The sequence below is a fragment of the Heloderma suspectum genome, chromosome 10, assembly GCF_057233095.1.
Source record: "Heloderma suspectum isolate Gila_16-S chromosome 10, 16-S_ref, whole genome shotgun sequence".
NCBI classification, from domain to species: Eukaryota; Metazoa; Chordata; class Lepidosauria; order Squamata; family Helodermatidae; genus Heloderma; species Heloderma suspectum.
This window is the reverse complement of record NC_139467.1, coordinates 10,703,436-10,718,047: the sequence shown is the minus strand read 5'-3', so window position 1 is coordinate 10,718,047 and position 14,612 is coordinate 10,703,436. Positions and strand designations below refer to the sequence as shown.

At 48.5% G+C, this 14,612-nt stretch overlaps 1 protein-coding gene across 8 annotated transcripts in view; it reads right to left on the bottom strand.

The window, feature by feature from the left end:
* ARHGEF1 (Rho guanine nucleotide exchange factor 1) overlaps positions 1–14,577 on the bottom strand; it is a 60,398-nt gene extending 45,821 nt beyond the window's left edge. For 5 of the 8 annotated variants that reach the window (XM_084815070.1, XM_084815072.1, XM_084815075.1 and 2 more), the window contains exons 1-4: positions 14,450–14,576; positions 2,451–2,550; positions 1,720–1,803; positions 1,409–1,522 (exon numbers count right to left, since the gene is read on the bottom strand). In XM_084815070.1, coding sequence (XP_084671196.1) covers positions 1,409–1,522; positions 1,720–1,803; positions 2,451–2,477 — 225 coding nt within the window. In that variant the 5' untranslated portion in view covers positions 2,478–2,550; positions 14,450–14,576. The other 3 variants (XM_084815078.1, XM_084815073.1, XM_084815071.1) reach the window with 3 other exon arrangements.
* Positions 14,578–14,612: the final 35 nt, after the last annotated feature.

The window sequence follows — 14,612 nt, the reverse complement described above, 5'->3', positions numbered from 1 at the left end:
CTGTGATGATCCCACCTCATAATTATGTCAGAATATATTATAGCTAATATCATGCAAGACTTGGTCCTTGCGTTTGCTTGCTCCCTCCCTCCTCCTCCCTTTTTCCTTTCGTGTCGTGTCAATTAGATTTCAAGCCGGTGGGCAGGCACTGCCTTTTAAACAAAATATTTGTGCGGTGCTTCATTAATGATAAATAATGATAGTGGGTAATTGAATGTGCTTATTTGCTTCTTCCTTCCACACCCCTTCTTTGCTTAGACTAGAAGGCAGTGGGGCAGGAGCCAGGCTAGTCTACTCTTTGTACAGCAGTTAAAATATTCTTAAGTGCTTAATAAATAATAATCAAACTCATTGCCTAGGGCACTGAAAGGCTGGAACAGTCTTCTTACAGAGCAACAAGGTACTGTCTGCTTGCAGGTTTCTCCTTATATTTCCGCAAGTTAATGGAATTCACTTAAAGCAGTCCCCAATCTGGTGCCCTCCAGAAGTGTTGGACTACAATTCCCAGGCGGCATGAAAATTAAGCTGAAAATTCAGGGAAGGAGCCTGGAACATTTGCGAGATCCAAGACTCCCCAGCCTCCTGCCCTGGCTATATGCCAGGAATCTTTCTCACACTCACACCCACACAATGACCTGGTTCACACAACACAACAAGCCAGAGTACTGGCTGAGTATGGGTTGAGTGTGGATTGTTGTTGAACCACAGGCTGTTGTTGAGTCGTAGGTTGTTGTATTGTGTGAACGCAGCCAGGCTAACAAACCATGGTTTGTTAACCATGAACAATCCACAGTCCACAAGCCAACAACAAACCATGGGTTCTCTTCATGGGTTGTTCATGGTTAACAAACCATGATTTGTTAGCCCGGCTGGGTTCACACAACACAACAATCCACGATTCAATGACAACCCACAGTTCAATGACAACCCACACTCAAGCTGTACACTGGCTTGTTGTGTTGTGTGAACCCAGCAAATGTGTGTGGCCCATTAATAGAAATGCCCCTTGGCCACACTGAAAGCTAGGCTAGAACTGTTCTCCCAACTTACTAGTTTTGGATGCACTTTATATAGGGGAGCATTTAACATGCAAATCCTCACCTGCAGACTAAAATGGTGCAGCCCAGCAAAAGCTGCCCCATGCAGTTCTCCTGAACATGCATGGACATGTGTGAACAGCACTGAAGTTAAAGTGCATGAAATGTCTGTTAAATGGAAAATAACTATTTGCACAAATGTGGTGTGGCCCAAGGAGACACAGTCAAGCTCATCCTTGCATGAGCATATGGCAGCCTGCAGGGAGATGTCCACACACAAACACCCCTGTACTTCATGGCTGACGGCACCAGGAAACAAGACGACACAATGGCACGGATAAAACACAGGCACACATGTATGCAAAGCTTACCAGGGGGCTGGAGTCAAATTGCAACACCACATGCTGTACAAAGACCATCAAGTAAGCAGGATGCACAGTTAGAAGCTTCATGTTCTGGAATAAGCAGCTTTGAGCATCTGGGTTCTGGAACCGAGGGAAGAAAGACAAGCAGGAAAATCAGAATTATCCCCCCCTTGACTTCTCCAGCCCACCCTCCTCAGCACCCGTGCAAGCTGCACCTGCCTCTTCCATCTCAAGCCCAGTGCCTTATTTCCTCCTGCTGTGGCCACCCTTCCTCCCCCATCCAACACTGTTCCTGCTGGTCTCTCGCTTATACTTACAGGCTCAATGTCACTTTCAAAGTCTTCATCTTCTGCTCCAATGATCGCCATGGCCGCCCCGCCCCGGGCACCCAGTGCTGGGTTCTGGCAAGGAAGACACAGGAAGTAGCCAGGAAAGTTCCACCTCATCCCACCAGGATAGCCAAAAGCTTTGGGTTTGTATCCCTGATCTCTCTACTCCCCCGCCCCCCCCCCACACACCACCACATTCAAATATTTTTTTTCAGGCATCCCAAGGGCCAAAGTAGGTCTGAATCCTTTTTCTTCTTCTCCCATCCCCACCAAAAAAAGCTAACATAAGCAAAGAACCGGGTAGGAACCATATATTCCCTCCCCATTTGCCAACTGGTAAACCTAACTCAGTCTCTCCCAACCTGGTGCCCTCTAGAGATGTTAGACTACAACTCCCATCTTTGGTCATGCTGGCTGGGAATGATGGGAGTTGTAGTCCAACACAACTGGAGGTTGGGGAAAGCTGCGTATTGCTCTCCTTAAGGCAGCCTTCCCCAACTTGGCAGCTTCCTGATGTGTTGGACTACAACTCCCATCAGCCCCAGCCAGCATGGCCAATGGCTAGGACTGCTGAGAGTTGTAGTCCAAAAGAACTGAATAATGCCAGGTTTGGGAAAGGCTGCTCAATGGCCTAGAAAGAATTTCTGGGCCTCTGGATTGGGGAAATTTCCTCCCTTGCAGATCTACTGCCTTCCACCCCCCACCAGATAGTTACTCACTCCATTGTATCCCTCCTCTGGCTCCATCCTGCCCCCCGTGGGGTGGGGGGGAAACCAGCAACTGGATCAAGGGGTCCAAGTGTTCCAGATCACCATATACCTTCAGGTGGTACAGAAAAGAAAAATCACCAACTGGGATTGGGGGAGTAACCCCTCTAAAACGTCCACTGCTTCTTTGCAGCCCCAGATTTGGTGGGGGGAGGGGATGGGCTGCCTATCTCAATGGGGACAGAGGCCAACTGGAATAAACCAAAGACGTTTCCCTCACAGTTAGGGATCAGCAACTGGCAGTCCCAGGGACCAAATCCATGCCACTGAGGGATAGAGTTGTTAAGTCAAAGGCAAGGAGAGGTGTGTGCATGTGTGTAAGAAGTGATAATTGTGGGGTATGCGAGCAGCTGGTTCTGGGGGGGGGCACTGGAGGCTGGTGGCTCTGATATCAGTGGGGTGGTGAATCTGCTCTGGGTTTCATTCAGAACCAGTCATAACGCTAAAGGAGTCATAACTCTAACGCTATCCTTGGATAGCTCATTTAGACTTCTGATTGAAACCCAGAGTGGATTCACCACCCCACTGACATCAGAGCCACCAGCCTCCACTGGTGGGGTGGTTGAGAGATGCTCTTCGGCCTGGCCCAGTTTATCCTCATCACCTTTTCAAAGCAGTGTTCCATCCTCAGCGGCCCTCCTCCGTAAACCCCTGGCAAAGGAAGTGAGGCGGGTGGCTACCAAGAAGAGGGCCTTTTCTGCTGTGGCACCCCGGCTGTGGAATGAGCTCCCTAGTGAGGTTCGCCTGGCACCTACATTGTATTCTTTCTGGTGCCAGGTGAAGACCTTTTTATTTTCCCAGGCATTTTAGCTTTCTAGACTTTTCGCTTTGCTGTTTTAAATCTGTATTTTAAATCTCTGCATTGCTGCTAGGTTTTATTCTAGTTTTATTCTGGTTGTCTTGTTATATTGTGGTTTTAATGTTTGTATATTTTATATTGTTTCAGTGTGTGCTTTTTGGTTTTAAGTTTTGTGGAACGCCCAGAGAGCTCAGGCTATCGGATGGTATACAAATTAAATAAATAAATAAAATTGGTTGCAGACATCAACTCAATTCTCACTCAGGTGTTAGCCTCTACCTTGATTGTGCCACTGGAGACTGCAGGTGGCCTGGCCAGGGGGGGTGGGAGGGTTGCTGACATAATGGAATGCTCCCCCCTCCAAAAGATTCCGACACAGACAATGCTGCAACCTTTCTCCTACTCATCTTGTTTTCTACATGGAACAATTTGTTTATTTTTTGCATGAAGGAGCGCTCGAGCACATGAGCCTCCACCCACGGTCAGAAGTGGTACAGCCCAGATATACAGGTTTATCACCTCAATAAAAACTAGGCCAAAGACTTTTTGGAGTGGTGTGTGTGGAAAGGACAGAGACTTTCCTCTGCCTTTCCTCAAAGGGCAGGGGAGGGCAACTTGTGCCCTTCCAGCTGTTTTGGCCTACAACTCCCATCAGCCCTAGCTAGCATAGCCAATGGTGAGGAATGGCGAGTCTGTAGGCCAAAATATTGGAGCTGTAGGCCTACCAGTTGCCCACCTGTGGCCTAGAGGGTGGTATAGGTTTTGTGGCCTCTAGAAACTTTAGAGTCTGAGGGATACCAAAGAGTGTTCCCCTCAGATACGACCCAACTTTGCGAGGATTCAGTTTTTCAGGAAGACAAGCTGTGGTCCCATCCCATCCTCAGGAAGAATATGGGAGATTGGCTGGTGTCTCTGTGTGTGTAAAATGAGTTGGAGGAGGGGGAGATTTCACACACAGAGAAGTATTCAAGCTACCCAGGCCATCCCCCCATCTCTCCCCCCACCCCATTACTCAGAAATTCCTGCACTAGGTGGAGGTACAGCAGGGCATGAATACCGCCTCTGTCACCTACAAAGAGGCCTCAGAGAAATGGTGCCGGCAGGAGGGAAACTCCACACCCCACAGACAGCCTGACTCATAAAGGGCACCATTCCAAGAGGCTGGCACTAGGGCAGGGAAGAGCTCGTTTGGGGAAAAATATGGGTCAAAAATCAAAAACACCCCACTGCAACACTCAGAGGAGCTGGAGGACACTGTCTTTTCCACCACACACACGCGCACGCGCACGCACACACACACACAATATCCCCAGAAAAAGAGAGACTGAGTAACCTGACTATTGGAGCTTAGTCCTAGATACCCATTCATAGTGCATGGTATTCATTTGCCATTAGGCACCATACAGGCCATTGTAGGAAACAGGTGAAGACTGTGGCAATTAAGGGCTTAGAGCCTTGGCGTCCTGTAGTGGAGGAACAGCAGAAGGATGAAAATAATCACTCACTGGGTATTTTACACTTTGGAGCCTCCGGAAGGGGAACAAAAGAAAGTACTCTTCAGCAGCCAGGTTTGGCACCTGGATGTCCCGAAGTGGGGAACTGACAGAATAACATTCACACAAAATGGGTGAAACCAGATTGTGAAGTCCTTTCAGGACACATTTACACCAGGCTTATAAACAACCCCTCATTCAGCCACCTTGAACAAGTAGGAATTGCCTCCAGGTGGCCACACAAGGAAGCTTAAACATGTTTGCTCTTCTTTTTCCCTTTGAGGCCACAAATGGCTAAGAAGAGAGAGAGAGAGAGACGGTGAAACAGGATGGTAAACACTGAGGACTAGTAGCTTCAGAACAGTTATGGACATATTTCCAAGGCTAAACATTAAGTTCAGTTTCAAGCTAGTTTAACCAACAGAGCTGCCCAGCCAAGGACACACTTTCTCAGACAGAGACTCTGTGACATTTGAACAGCTGCCCCCCGCCCCACTCAAAACAGAAATTCAATACGGATACATCTTTTCCCATCACCCTATTGCTGCAGTAGTCTTGAATTTTTAGCCATGACAAGGCTGAGCGCCGAAGAATTGATGCTTTCGAACTGTGGTGCTGGAGAAGACTCTTACGAGTCCCCTGGACTGCAAGGAGGTCAAATCAGTCCATCCTAAAGGAAATCAACCCTGAGTGCTCATTGGAAGGACAGATAATGAAGCTGAAGCTCCAATATTTTGGCCACCTAATGCAAAGAGAAAACTCCCTGGAAAAGACCCTGATGCTGGGAAAGACTGAAGGCAAAAGGAGAAGGGGACGGCAGAGGATGAGATGGCTAGATAGCATCACGGATGCAATGAATATGAACTTGAGCACGCTCCGGGAGAGAGTGCAGGACAGGAAGGCCTGGCGTGCTATGGTCCATGGGGTCACGAAGAGTCGGACACGACTGAACGACTGAACAACAACAAAGCAGTTAGAAAGACACACAAGTTTAGTTTGAGTGAAAAATGGTAGCATCCCTGAGCCTGACACAACCGAATATGAGTGCAGCCTTCCCTAACTTGGTGCCCTCCAGATGTGTTAGACTACAAATCCCACCATGCTGGCTTTGGATGGGAATTGTAATCCAACACATCTGGAGAATGCCGGATTGGGAAGGTCGAAGTATGGATCATGACCCAGCTTTCAAACACATTCCTTAGTGTTCCATGTACTTTTCAGAGGCTAGTACAGACACAGCCTAGCATCACAGGGCCATGAAGGCTATTTTAGAGGGGAAATGTGGTTATATATATATATATATATATATATATATATATATATAATATCTAAGTAAATAAATTAAATAAATAAATAAGAGAAACCACAGAGCAGAAATATCAAGCTTAGACGGAAACAAGCTATGTGGTGGTGCTCTCAGATAGCACTGCATGTAGATATGGGAAAAGGGGGACGGGCATCCTTAAAGAAAGCTTTGCTGCCTTGACAAAAACAGCTGTCAAACTGCAGGATGTAGTGTGGGAGCTAGATGAAAAAATGAAGAAACTGGAGAAGCGGTGATTGTGTACGGGCAGCAAAATAAACATTTATTTTTTTTCACTAATTCTATTTTTTCCCCTCAGGAGTACTTCAATTTGTTCTTAATATCCTGGAAGGGGGGGGGTGCGTGTGTTGTCTATTTATATGCTTGTATGTAAATGGTTTTTTATTATGTACAATATTGTATTCTTAAGGTTTTTAATCTTTGAAACCCACCCAGAGAGCTTTGGCTACTGGGCAGTATAGAAATGTAAGAAATGAAATTGAATGAATGAAAAATCTTTCTCAGCCGTAAAGCATGCTAGGCAGCCCTGTACAATTCACTGTGCCTATCCTACCTTATAGGGTTGTTGTGCACAGGAGACAAAGAAGTAGCTTGCACATAACAATGATGACATGAAGAAGAGGAGGAGGAATGGCTAAACCAGCTGGGCAGTGAATCAAGATCTTCTGCAGCCATATTAGGGGTAGGGGGCGGAAAAATGCAGAAAAGGCAATTATGGTGCAGGAAAACTGCTTACAAGATGGACTCCGTGTCTGCAGATGGAGGATCGGTGACTCTAAGAATATGGGATTAACACACAATACATCCTTTTCCATTTTCAGAGGAAAGCTCCAGGGTGAGAGAGCTGAACAAGCTCCTAGTCCCTTAACTCCAAACTTTTGCCTGTTACGCGCTTCACAGCTGCCGCTGACTGCTGGAGGACCAAGAATACAGACAGGAAGTGAAGCTGCAACACAAACGCCACCCTTCCCCCTGTTTTCCTTAGTTGCCTCCCCAACAACAGGGGGAAGGGGGGCTGGAAAAGCCCCATACCAGGACACCTGTGTGTTCCTTTCTTGGGGCTTTCCCCTTCCTTCTGGAATAATGGGTCAGCTTTTGGCGCAGCCGGGTTCTAAAACAAAAGGAGCAACCCAAAATATATACAAAGAGCACCAATTTCCTGCTTCAGGAAGTGATGCAAGCATAGCCTTCACACACATACACACACACTTCTGCAGAGAAAGAGATGCTCACTATCTCAAGAGGTTACGTCACCTTTGGAACAAAGGCCAAATTTCGCAGGTTCAGGAGGCAACAACATCATAAGCAGTGCCCTTCTGGATCAGACCAAAGGTTCGTCTAGTACAGTATTCTGCTTCCAATGGTGGACAGGCAGATGTCTCCAGGAAGCCCACAAATAGCACCCTTCCACTTGTGCTCCCCAGCAACTGGTACTGACTCTGATACTAGAGGCTCCCTTTTGCAGTCATGACTTTGTTTTTGTTGGGTCTTCCTCCTTGAACTTTGTCTAGCCATGGTGCGGGAGTTCCCCCCACCCCCCAAAGCCCTCAAAGCCAGCAGCCACCACATCTTTCAGCAGTGAGTTCCACAAATCATGTGTGGGCCAATGGATCTATAGGTAGATCTCTGGGTGATCTGCAGTCAATCAGCAAGGATCTCCAACTCCTAATTGTTTACCAAGAGCCATTTTTAGGCCTAAATTCTAGAACATTAGAATACCTGGTCTGTAGTAACTGAGGTGTAAATTTTTATTTTTGTATGCAGGTCAGCTCAAAGTGTATAGCAAATGAAGTGCAATAATTGCCTCTGCCCCCTAAGCCTCTATTTTGTCTCTGGTTCCCAAATGGCGGACCTTGGGGTTCTCGTTAAAAGCAAAGTAGATCCTGGAAGCCTGAAGTCTGTTGAGCCCTGCCCCATATGGATTTAGTTCAGTCTTTCCCAACCTGGTGCCCTCCAGATGTTGTGGACCTCAACTCCCATCAGCCCCACCCAGCACAGCCAGTGACTGAGAATCCTGGGACTTACAGTCCAAAACATCTGGAAATCACCAGGTTGCAGAAGGCCATGTGAGTTCCTCTGCATTCGCCTCCCCCAACACGCGCCGGCTTCTGTCCCTTGGCTATTCTAGCCAATACCTCTCAATCTTAGGGAGAAACTTATTTCTCCAATTTATTTCACAGCTCAGGGCTCTGATGATGGCCTTCCGAGTCCCAAAACGCAGCCCCGCTCCTTGCCCCAGTAGTCCTCCTCATCCTTATGGGAATTGCGGGAACAGTCATGTCTTCTCCTGCCCCCTTGGCATCTCCCCGAAATTCCTCCTTCAGCTGTTTAGTTGAGGAAAGGGGGAGGAGGAAGAGGGCTCGGAGAGGACTGTAAGCCTATCAGAGTGAGGAATCCTGTGCATGCTAAAAGTGGGGCAAGGGAGGGGGGGAAGAATGCCTGCAGCTTTTCAGCTCCCCTTGTATAAAGCATGTCTCCTCCATGTTGCTTTCATGCCAACATTACTGCCCTATATGTCTGCCCCCCTCCCCCACCATGGGAACAGACTCTGGACAAAGCAGCCGAGATGGAAGGCAGCTTAAAATGGATTTGAACTCTTTTGTACATTAGTGGTAAAACAATGCACAACTCAGCCAACCCCCCAGGAACCTCCACCCAAACCAGCTCTGCTCCGTCCTTCTGCATTACTCTCTGCCCTTCTCATCATCACCATTTCACCCTAGTTATTTGTTTTAATAATTTTCCCTGAAAGAGGACATGGGGGAGGGAGAACCAAGACACCGGGGTCAAGAGGACCCCATAACTACTAGTTATGGCTACTAGTCATGATAGCTACATGCTACCCCAGAATCCGAGGCAGGATGCCTCTGAATACCCATTACTGGGAAACACAAGTAACAGCATGCTGTTGATCTCATGTCCTGATTGTGGGTTTCCCAGAGGTATCTGGCTGGATGCTGCGGGACATAGGATGCTGGATTAGATAGGCCTACTCAAGCAGGAATCATCTTATGTTATGTTCTTATAACGTTAAGGATCGCCTTTCTCTGTCTGTTCCTCTCCAAGCGCTTAGCTCAGCATTTGAGGCTCTGCTTTGGATTGCCCTGCCAGCTGAAGTACTGCAGGCTGTACTGTATGAGGAGTACTGTATGAGGAGGAGGAGGGCCTTCTCAGTTGTGGCACCACTAACACTATAGAACACCCTCCCTAGTAAGGCCTACCTTGCCCAAATACTGATCATTTTTAGACAACAACTAAAAACCAGGCTTTCTTGAGAGGTCTTCACTGTGAGTTGCTTTGTTTACATTGGGTTTGTTTCCACACACCACCCTCATTTTGAGATGCCATTGCTTTGTCCAGATTATACAGTTGCTTACTTTGCAGTCTTATGTGATGTTTCCTTTTTTATTATTTTTATATTGTTGTTTTGGTACAGTCATGATTTTATTGTTAAGACACCCTGGTTTCTTTTTCTTTAAGAAAGTGGGATAAGCAAACAACCCAGTAACAGTACAATAAACAATAAGAAGAAAAAACACTAGGGTCACTTCCTGTGGTCTTCTGAGCATGTGGAAGCCACATGAAAAACCAGCCATGTTGTTTTCAAGTTCCTTCAGCCTGTGTGGTACATCCCCAGCCACCCAAAGAAAATCAGTTTTGGAACTCACTACAGCTCAAAAAACATTGCCTGGTTTGTGCCTCATGTGGAATCTTGCACACAGGGGCAGAATGAAACAGGCAGAGAGCCAACACAGGCAAAACAATTCCCTGATGCAACCACATGGCCATGTGATTAGCTCTCACTTGAACTTGCTACCTTTTCTCGCTTCCCTTTGTCATCTCCCTCAAATATCAAAATTTAAACTGTAAGCTCTTTGGGGCAGAGATCTATCTTTTCTCGGTTTGAGCTGCTCTGGAAAGCTTCATGCACCCAGAAGACACTACATTGGTTTTTTTTAAAAGCCAGCACATCTGGAGGGCACCAGTTTGGGGAAGGCTGCTTTAGGGCACGATACTTTGCATGTTAGACAGAAAAAAAGTCCTAGAACTCGCAGCCTTCGCCACCTAGTATGGGTGGCTGGGGAATGCTGGGAGCTGTAGGACTTTTTCTGTCTATATATGCATAGGATTGCGCCGTTAGAGTGACCAAGATGGGCTATGCAGATAGCAGAGGACTGGATTCTTAATAGCTAGGGTCATCAGTGCAGGAGCAGATTTTAGCTCTCCACCTTTAACTTTCTCCCGTGTGAGTGATTGCCATTCATTTCTATGGGAAAGACAGAAAGCAACAAAGGGAATATTGTTGTAGGGAAGGAAAAACCTACCCTTCAGATAAGATTTTATGGGGGGGGGGATACGATGTGTGTACTCAAAGCACCCTGCATTCTCTCCCCTCCACCCCCAGGACCTTCCAAATAGAAACCCATCCTTCTTGCCCCTGCACCCCATCAGAAGGCGTTTTGGTAGTAAATAAAAGCAACTTATTATTTTAATGACCCCTTGGGGGAATCCATGCAGAGTCCACCCCCTCCCGCAATTCATGGACTAAACGGATCCATGGGGAACTGGCTGGATGATGATGATGATTTACACTGTGAGGGGAAACTGATTCACACACACTGTTTGCCACAGGCAATTCAGTCCATGCAATAAACGCAGCCTGGATTTAAACGCAGTGGTCCTCTTTAACTGGGGCATGCAGGAGAGGAGAGGAGAGGAGAGGAGGCAGAGGGTGGCAGGCAAAAGACAGGACACAGAGGGCTTCTTGGAGTTTACTGAAACCTCACCAAGGCGAGGCAGGCCCAACCCCTTTCCCCCAACCGCACAGCCCCTGGCATGCACTCTGGAGCTGACCTCACAGGTTCAAGATGCTCCCTCAGACTCCCTGGCCAGAAAAAATGTCTGGCATGCAAAAGCTCATCCCAGGGCAGCTGGAGTGATGACAGAAGGGGAGGTGGAGGTGGCGAGGGGCGGCACGGGTGTGTGTGTGTGTGTGTGTGTGTGGGGGAGAACATGCCCTGTAGAGGGCACCAGTTCCCAATTTGGATTCAGGTAAGGCTAGCACTCCCGCCTGAATGCCAACATGTCACGGCCTCATAGGAGTTCAGAGGTCCCCTATATCGGGCAGTATCGCTTCGAAGCATCTCTTGATTTTTATGTTATGTTTCCTCTCTTAGTTCCAGGTCATGGCAAATAGGGGTTGGAATAGGATAGAAGGCTTGCCCACAGATAGATATGTAGTGACGAACAGACCACTCTGGATTTGCGATTAGTGCAGCCCAGGGATGCCCCGAAACATTTTGCTGCCTGAGGCAAAGAACAAGATGGTGTTCCTTCCAGTTCCATGTAGAAAAGCTGACTTTACTAGCAGCTGAATCTTTCTTTGATGCTAGTTATGAGACAGCTTCCTCCACCACCCCTGAAGGCAGCAGGCCATCTCAGGGGGGACAGGGCAGGCTGCGTGGCACACAGCTCTCTCCTCCCACACCTTGCTGCCTCCCAGCGTCTGCCGCCTGAGGCAACTGCCTCACTCTACTTTATGGTAGGGCTGGCCCCGATGCAGCCTTACCTAGCGTGGTGACCGTCGGATGTGTTGGACTGCAAGCTGGCTGTGGGCTGATGTGAGTTGTAGCCCAACACATCTGGAGAGCACCAGGTTAAGGAAAGGGTGGATTAAAAGGTTCCAGGCACAGAGAGAAACTTTTGCCGTCTGTTGAGATGCTGTTTTGATTTTGAATCCAGGACGGTGTAATAGCAGGAGGGAACCAAGCACTACAAATAGCAGGGATGTTAACACACTTACACACACACACACACACACACTTACTTCATGCATTAAAAAACAACAGCTCAGTCCTCCTCCCAGAGTTCTGCCCGAGTGGCCCCCACCCTTTTCTCATGATATAAACACTCACCTCCAGTTGGAGTAGACAAGGGAGCAGTTGTGGCTGTACACTGTGGCTCTCTATGCCCTATTGCAGCGGGGAGGAACCTGTGGCCCAGTGGATGCTGTTGGAACTCCAAGCCCTTTCAGCCCCACCCAGCATTGGTCAGGGATGATGGGAACAGTAATCCACCACCATTTGGAGCAGCCTACCCCAACCTGATGCCCTCTGTATGTCTTGGATGATGACTCCCAGGATTGCTGACCATTAGCTGTGCTGGCTTGGGCTGATGGAAGCTGAAGACCAAAATATCTGGAGGGCACCAGGTGGGGGAAGACTTCCACACACACCCCACCCCAGTTCTACGCTATTTCTCAAAATCTAGTCATATCGATACCACCAGAATTCCACCACAGGCAACTTCAACACAACCCACTTGCATTGCACCAAGTTTCCCCTATTTTAAAATACAACTGGATCCTCTTTCTCACCCCACCCACCCCTGAGCTATCCCTGGGAAAAAGATTTCTACATCTACAACAAACACATTAATGTCTCATAGGCCAAGAACCAATTTTTGTGAACCACCCAGAGAACTTGGCTATGGGACAGTATAGAAATATAATAAATGAAATGAAGAAATCAGCCATGGCCTGAAAAGACGTCTCTAAAAATCCGGCCCCCCCCGGACAGACTCCACACATGCAGATCTCCTCCATAAAATGCCCTAACCACCATCCCCAGGTACAGTATCCCATACAGAGCTCTTCCATTCCTCACGCTCGTCACAGCCAGCCCTCTGCTCCCCAGAAGCACACAGGTGTCCCAAGAAGAGTACAAGACCTCTAAAGAGTGTGCAGCTGAAATGCCCCAAAGATTTAATTAATTTGGAAACTGGGACATTGGAGGGGGGGATTCTGGCCACTTCTAGCCTCCACTAAATGCAAAGTTTATGCAACCCCACCCCCAAACTACAGCAGCATCTGATCCCCACTGAACTGCAGCAATGGCCTTCATTCTCCAACCCTACTTTCCATCTCTTTCAAACCTAGAACCCACCCTTCCTGCTATTTTTTGTTTTAGAGGCATAGCCACCTCAGCCCCTACTCCCAATACACTCCCATCTTTTTTAAAAATCCCAAACCACGTCCCTTCTTTTCTTGAACCTATCAGCTTTTCATGGCCTTTGCATTGGCTCCCCCAACCCCCAAAAGAAAATTGAACTTTCTACCACCAGTAGTCATCTGTGAGGTCAGCCCAGATCCTTTTGTCAAAGTACAGCCCTGGAATAACAAGAGCACAACAACAACAGAAGAGTCTCGTGGAAGAGTCTTAAAGATGGACAAATTTATTCTGGCACAAGTTCCCCTTGCCTTTAAGTTAGAATCAAATACAATTTCCATTCAGGCATATTTATGGCTATATTGAACCATGCATATTTTGGGATTTTTGTCATCCGATTCCTTCATCTTGGCTTTTCAGGCCTCTCTACTGTGCTGATTTCCCACTTTATGGATCATTGTCAGTTTATTCAAGTTATTAAAGTGCTACTGGCAAACTGTCCAATGAAAGCTTTCAAAGAGCTTTAAGGTGCCACAAGGCCAGCGTTCCCCAACCTGGATCCCGCTGGATATGTTGGACTACAAGTCCCAGCATCCCCCAGCCAGCTGGAGGATGCTGGTAGTTGTAGTCCAACACATCTGGAGGGCGCCGGGTTGGGGAAGCCTTCACAAGACTCTTTGTTGTGGTTTTTTGCAATAGACTAACACACGGCTACCCTCTGGGTTTTCTTGCAAGAGAGCAACACACGGCATTCCGCCCGCGCCCCCAATATCGACTTGCCCAAAGCGCCAGAGCGTCCTCTCTCCTGCAATATTAGATTTTGTGGGAGCAGGGTCTACGGCAGCTCTGTGCAGACGGAAATGCCCCTAGCGCATGCTCAGATGCCCCCTCTTTCCCCCCTTTACTCGGATTATCCAGGGCTGAGGCACAGCGCTGGGAAAACACGCTCCGAGGCTAAACCGAGTGCCCTGGCCACCGAAGAACGACAGCGACTCGCCCTAAAGCAAACGCGATTTTTAAACGCTGCAATCCACTTGCTCGGGAGTAAGCCCCGTCTAACCGCGGTTCAGAGACTTACTCCCGAGTACAGCCGCGCCAGGACTGAGCCGTGAAGGGCAGCCCTTGCCGCCAAAAACCAAGACGGCTTGATGGCAACCCGCAGGCGCCGAACCTCGGTTCTCTCCGCTTTCAGGCAGGCGCCCGCCGCAGCGAGCAAGCGCGCAGCTCAGTGGGAACAATGCCCCGCTCCCTCCGCCGCGAGGCCGTTTCACACAGGAAATGTCCACTCTTCGGTCTGCACAGCCCCCGTCCCCACCGCCCCTCGGCTTCGCTTCGAATCGGTGCAGGCGCGCCGCGAGCGGGGCGGGGGGCGCGCGCAGAGGGCTCACCTGGATCGAACTTGAGTTTGACTCCCACCTTCCGATGCAGGGCCCCGGGACAGCGCTGGCGGGGGTTTCCTGTTGCGGACACAGGGCGGCTTTCGGGGCAGGAAGCCGCTTGCATGTTCCGGATCCCTCCCAGCCCTCTCCGCCTGCCGCTCCTCCCAGCCCC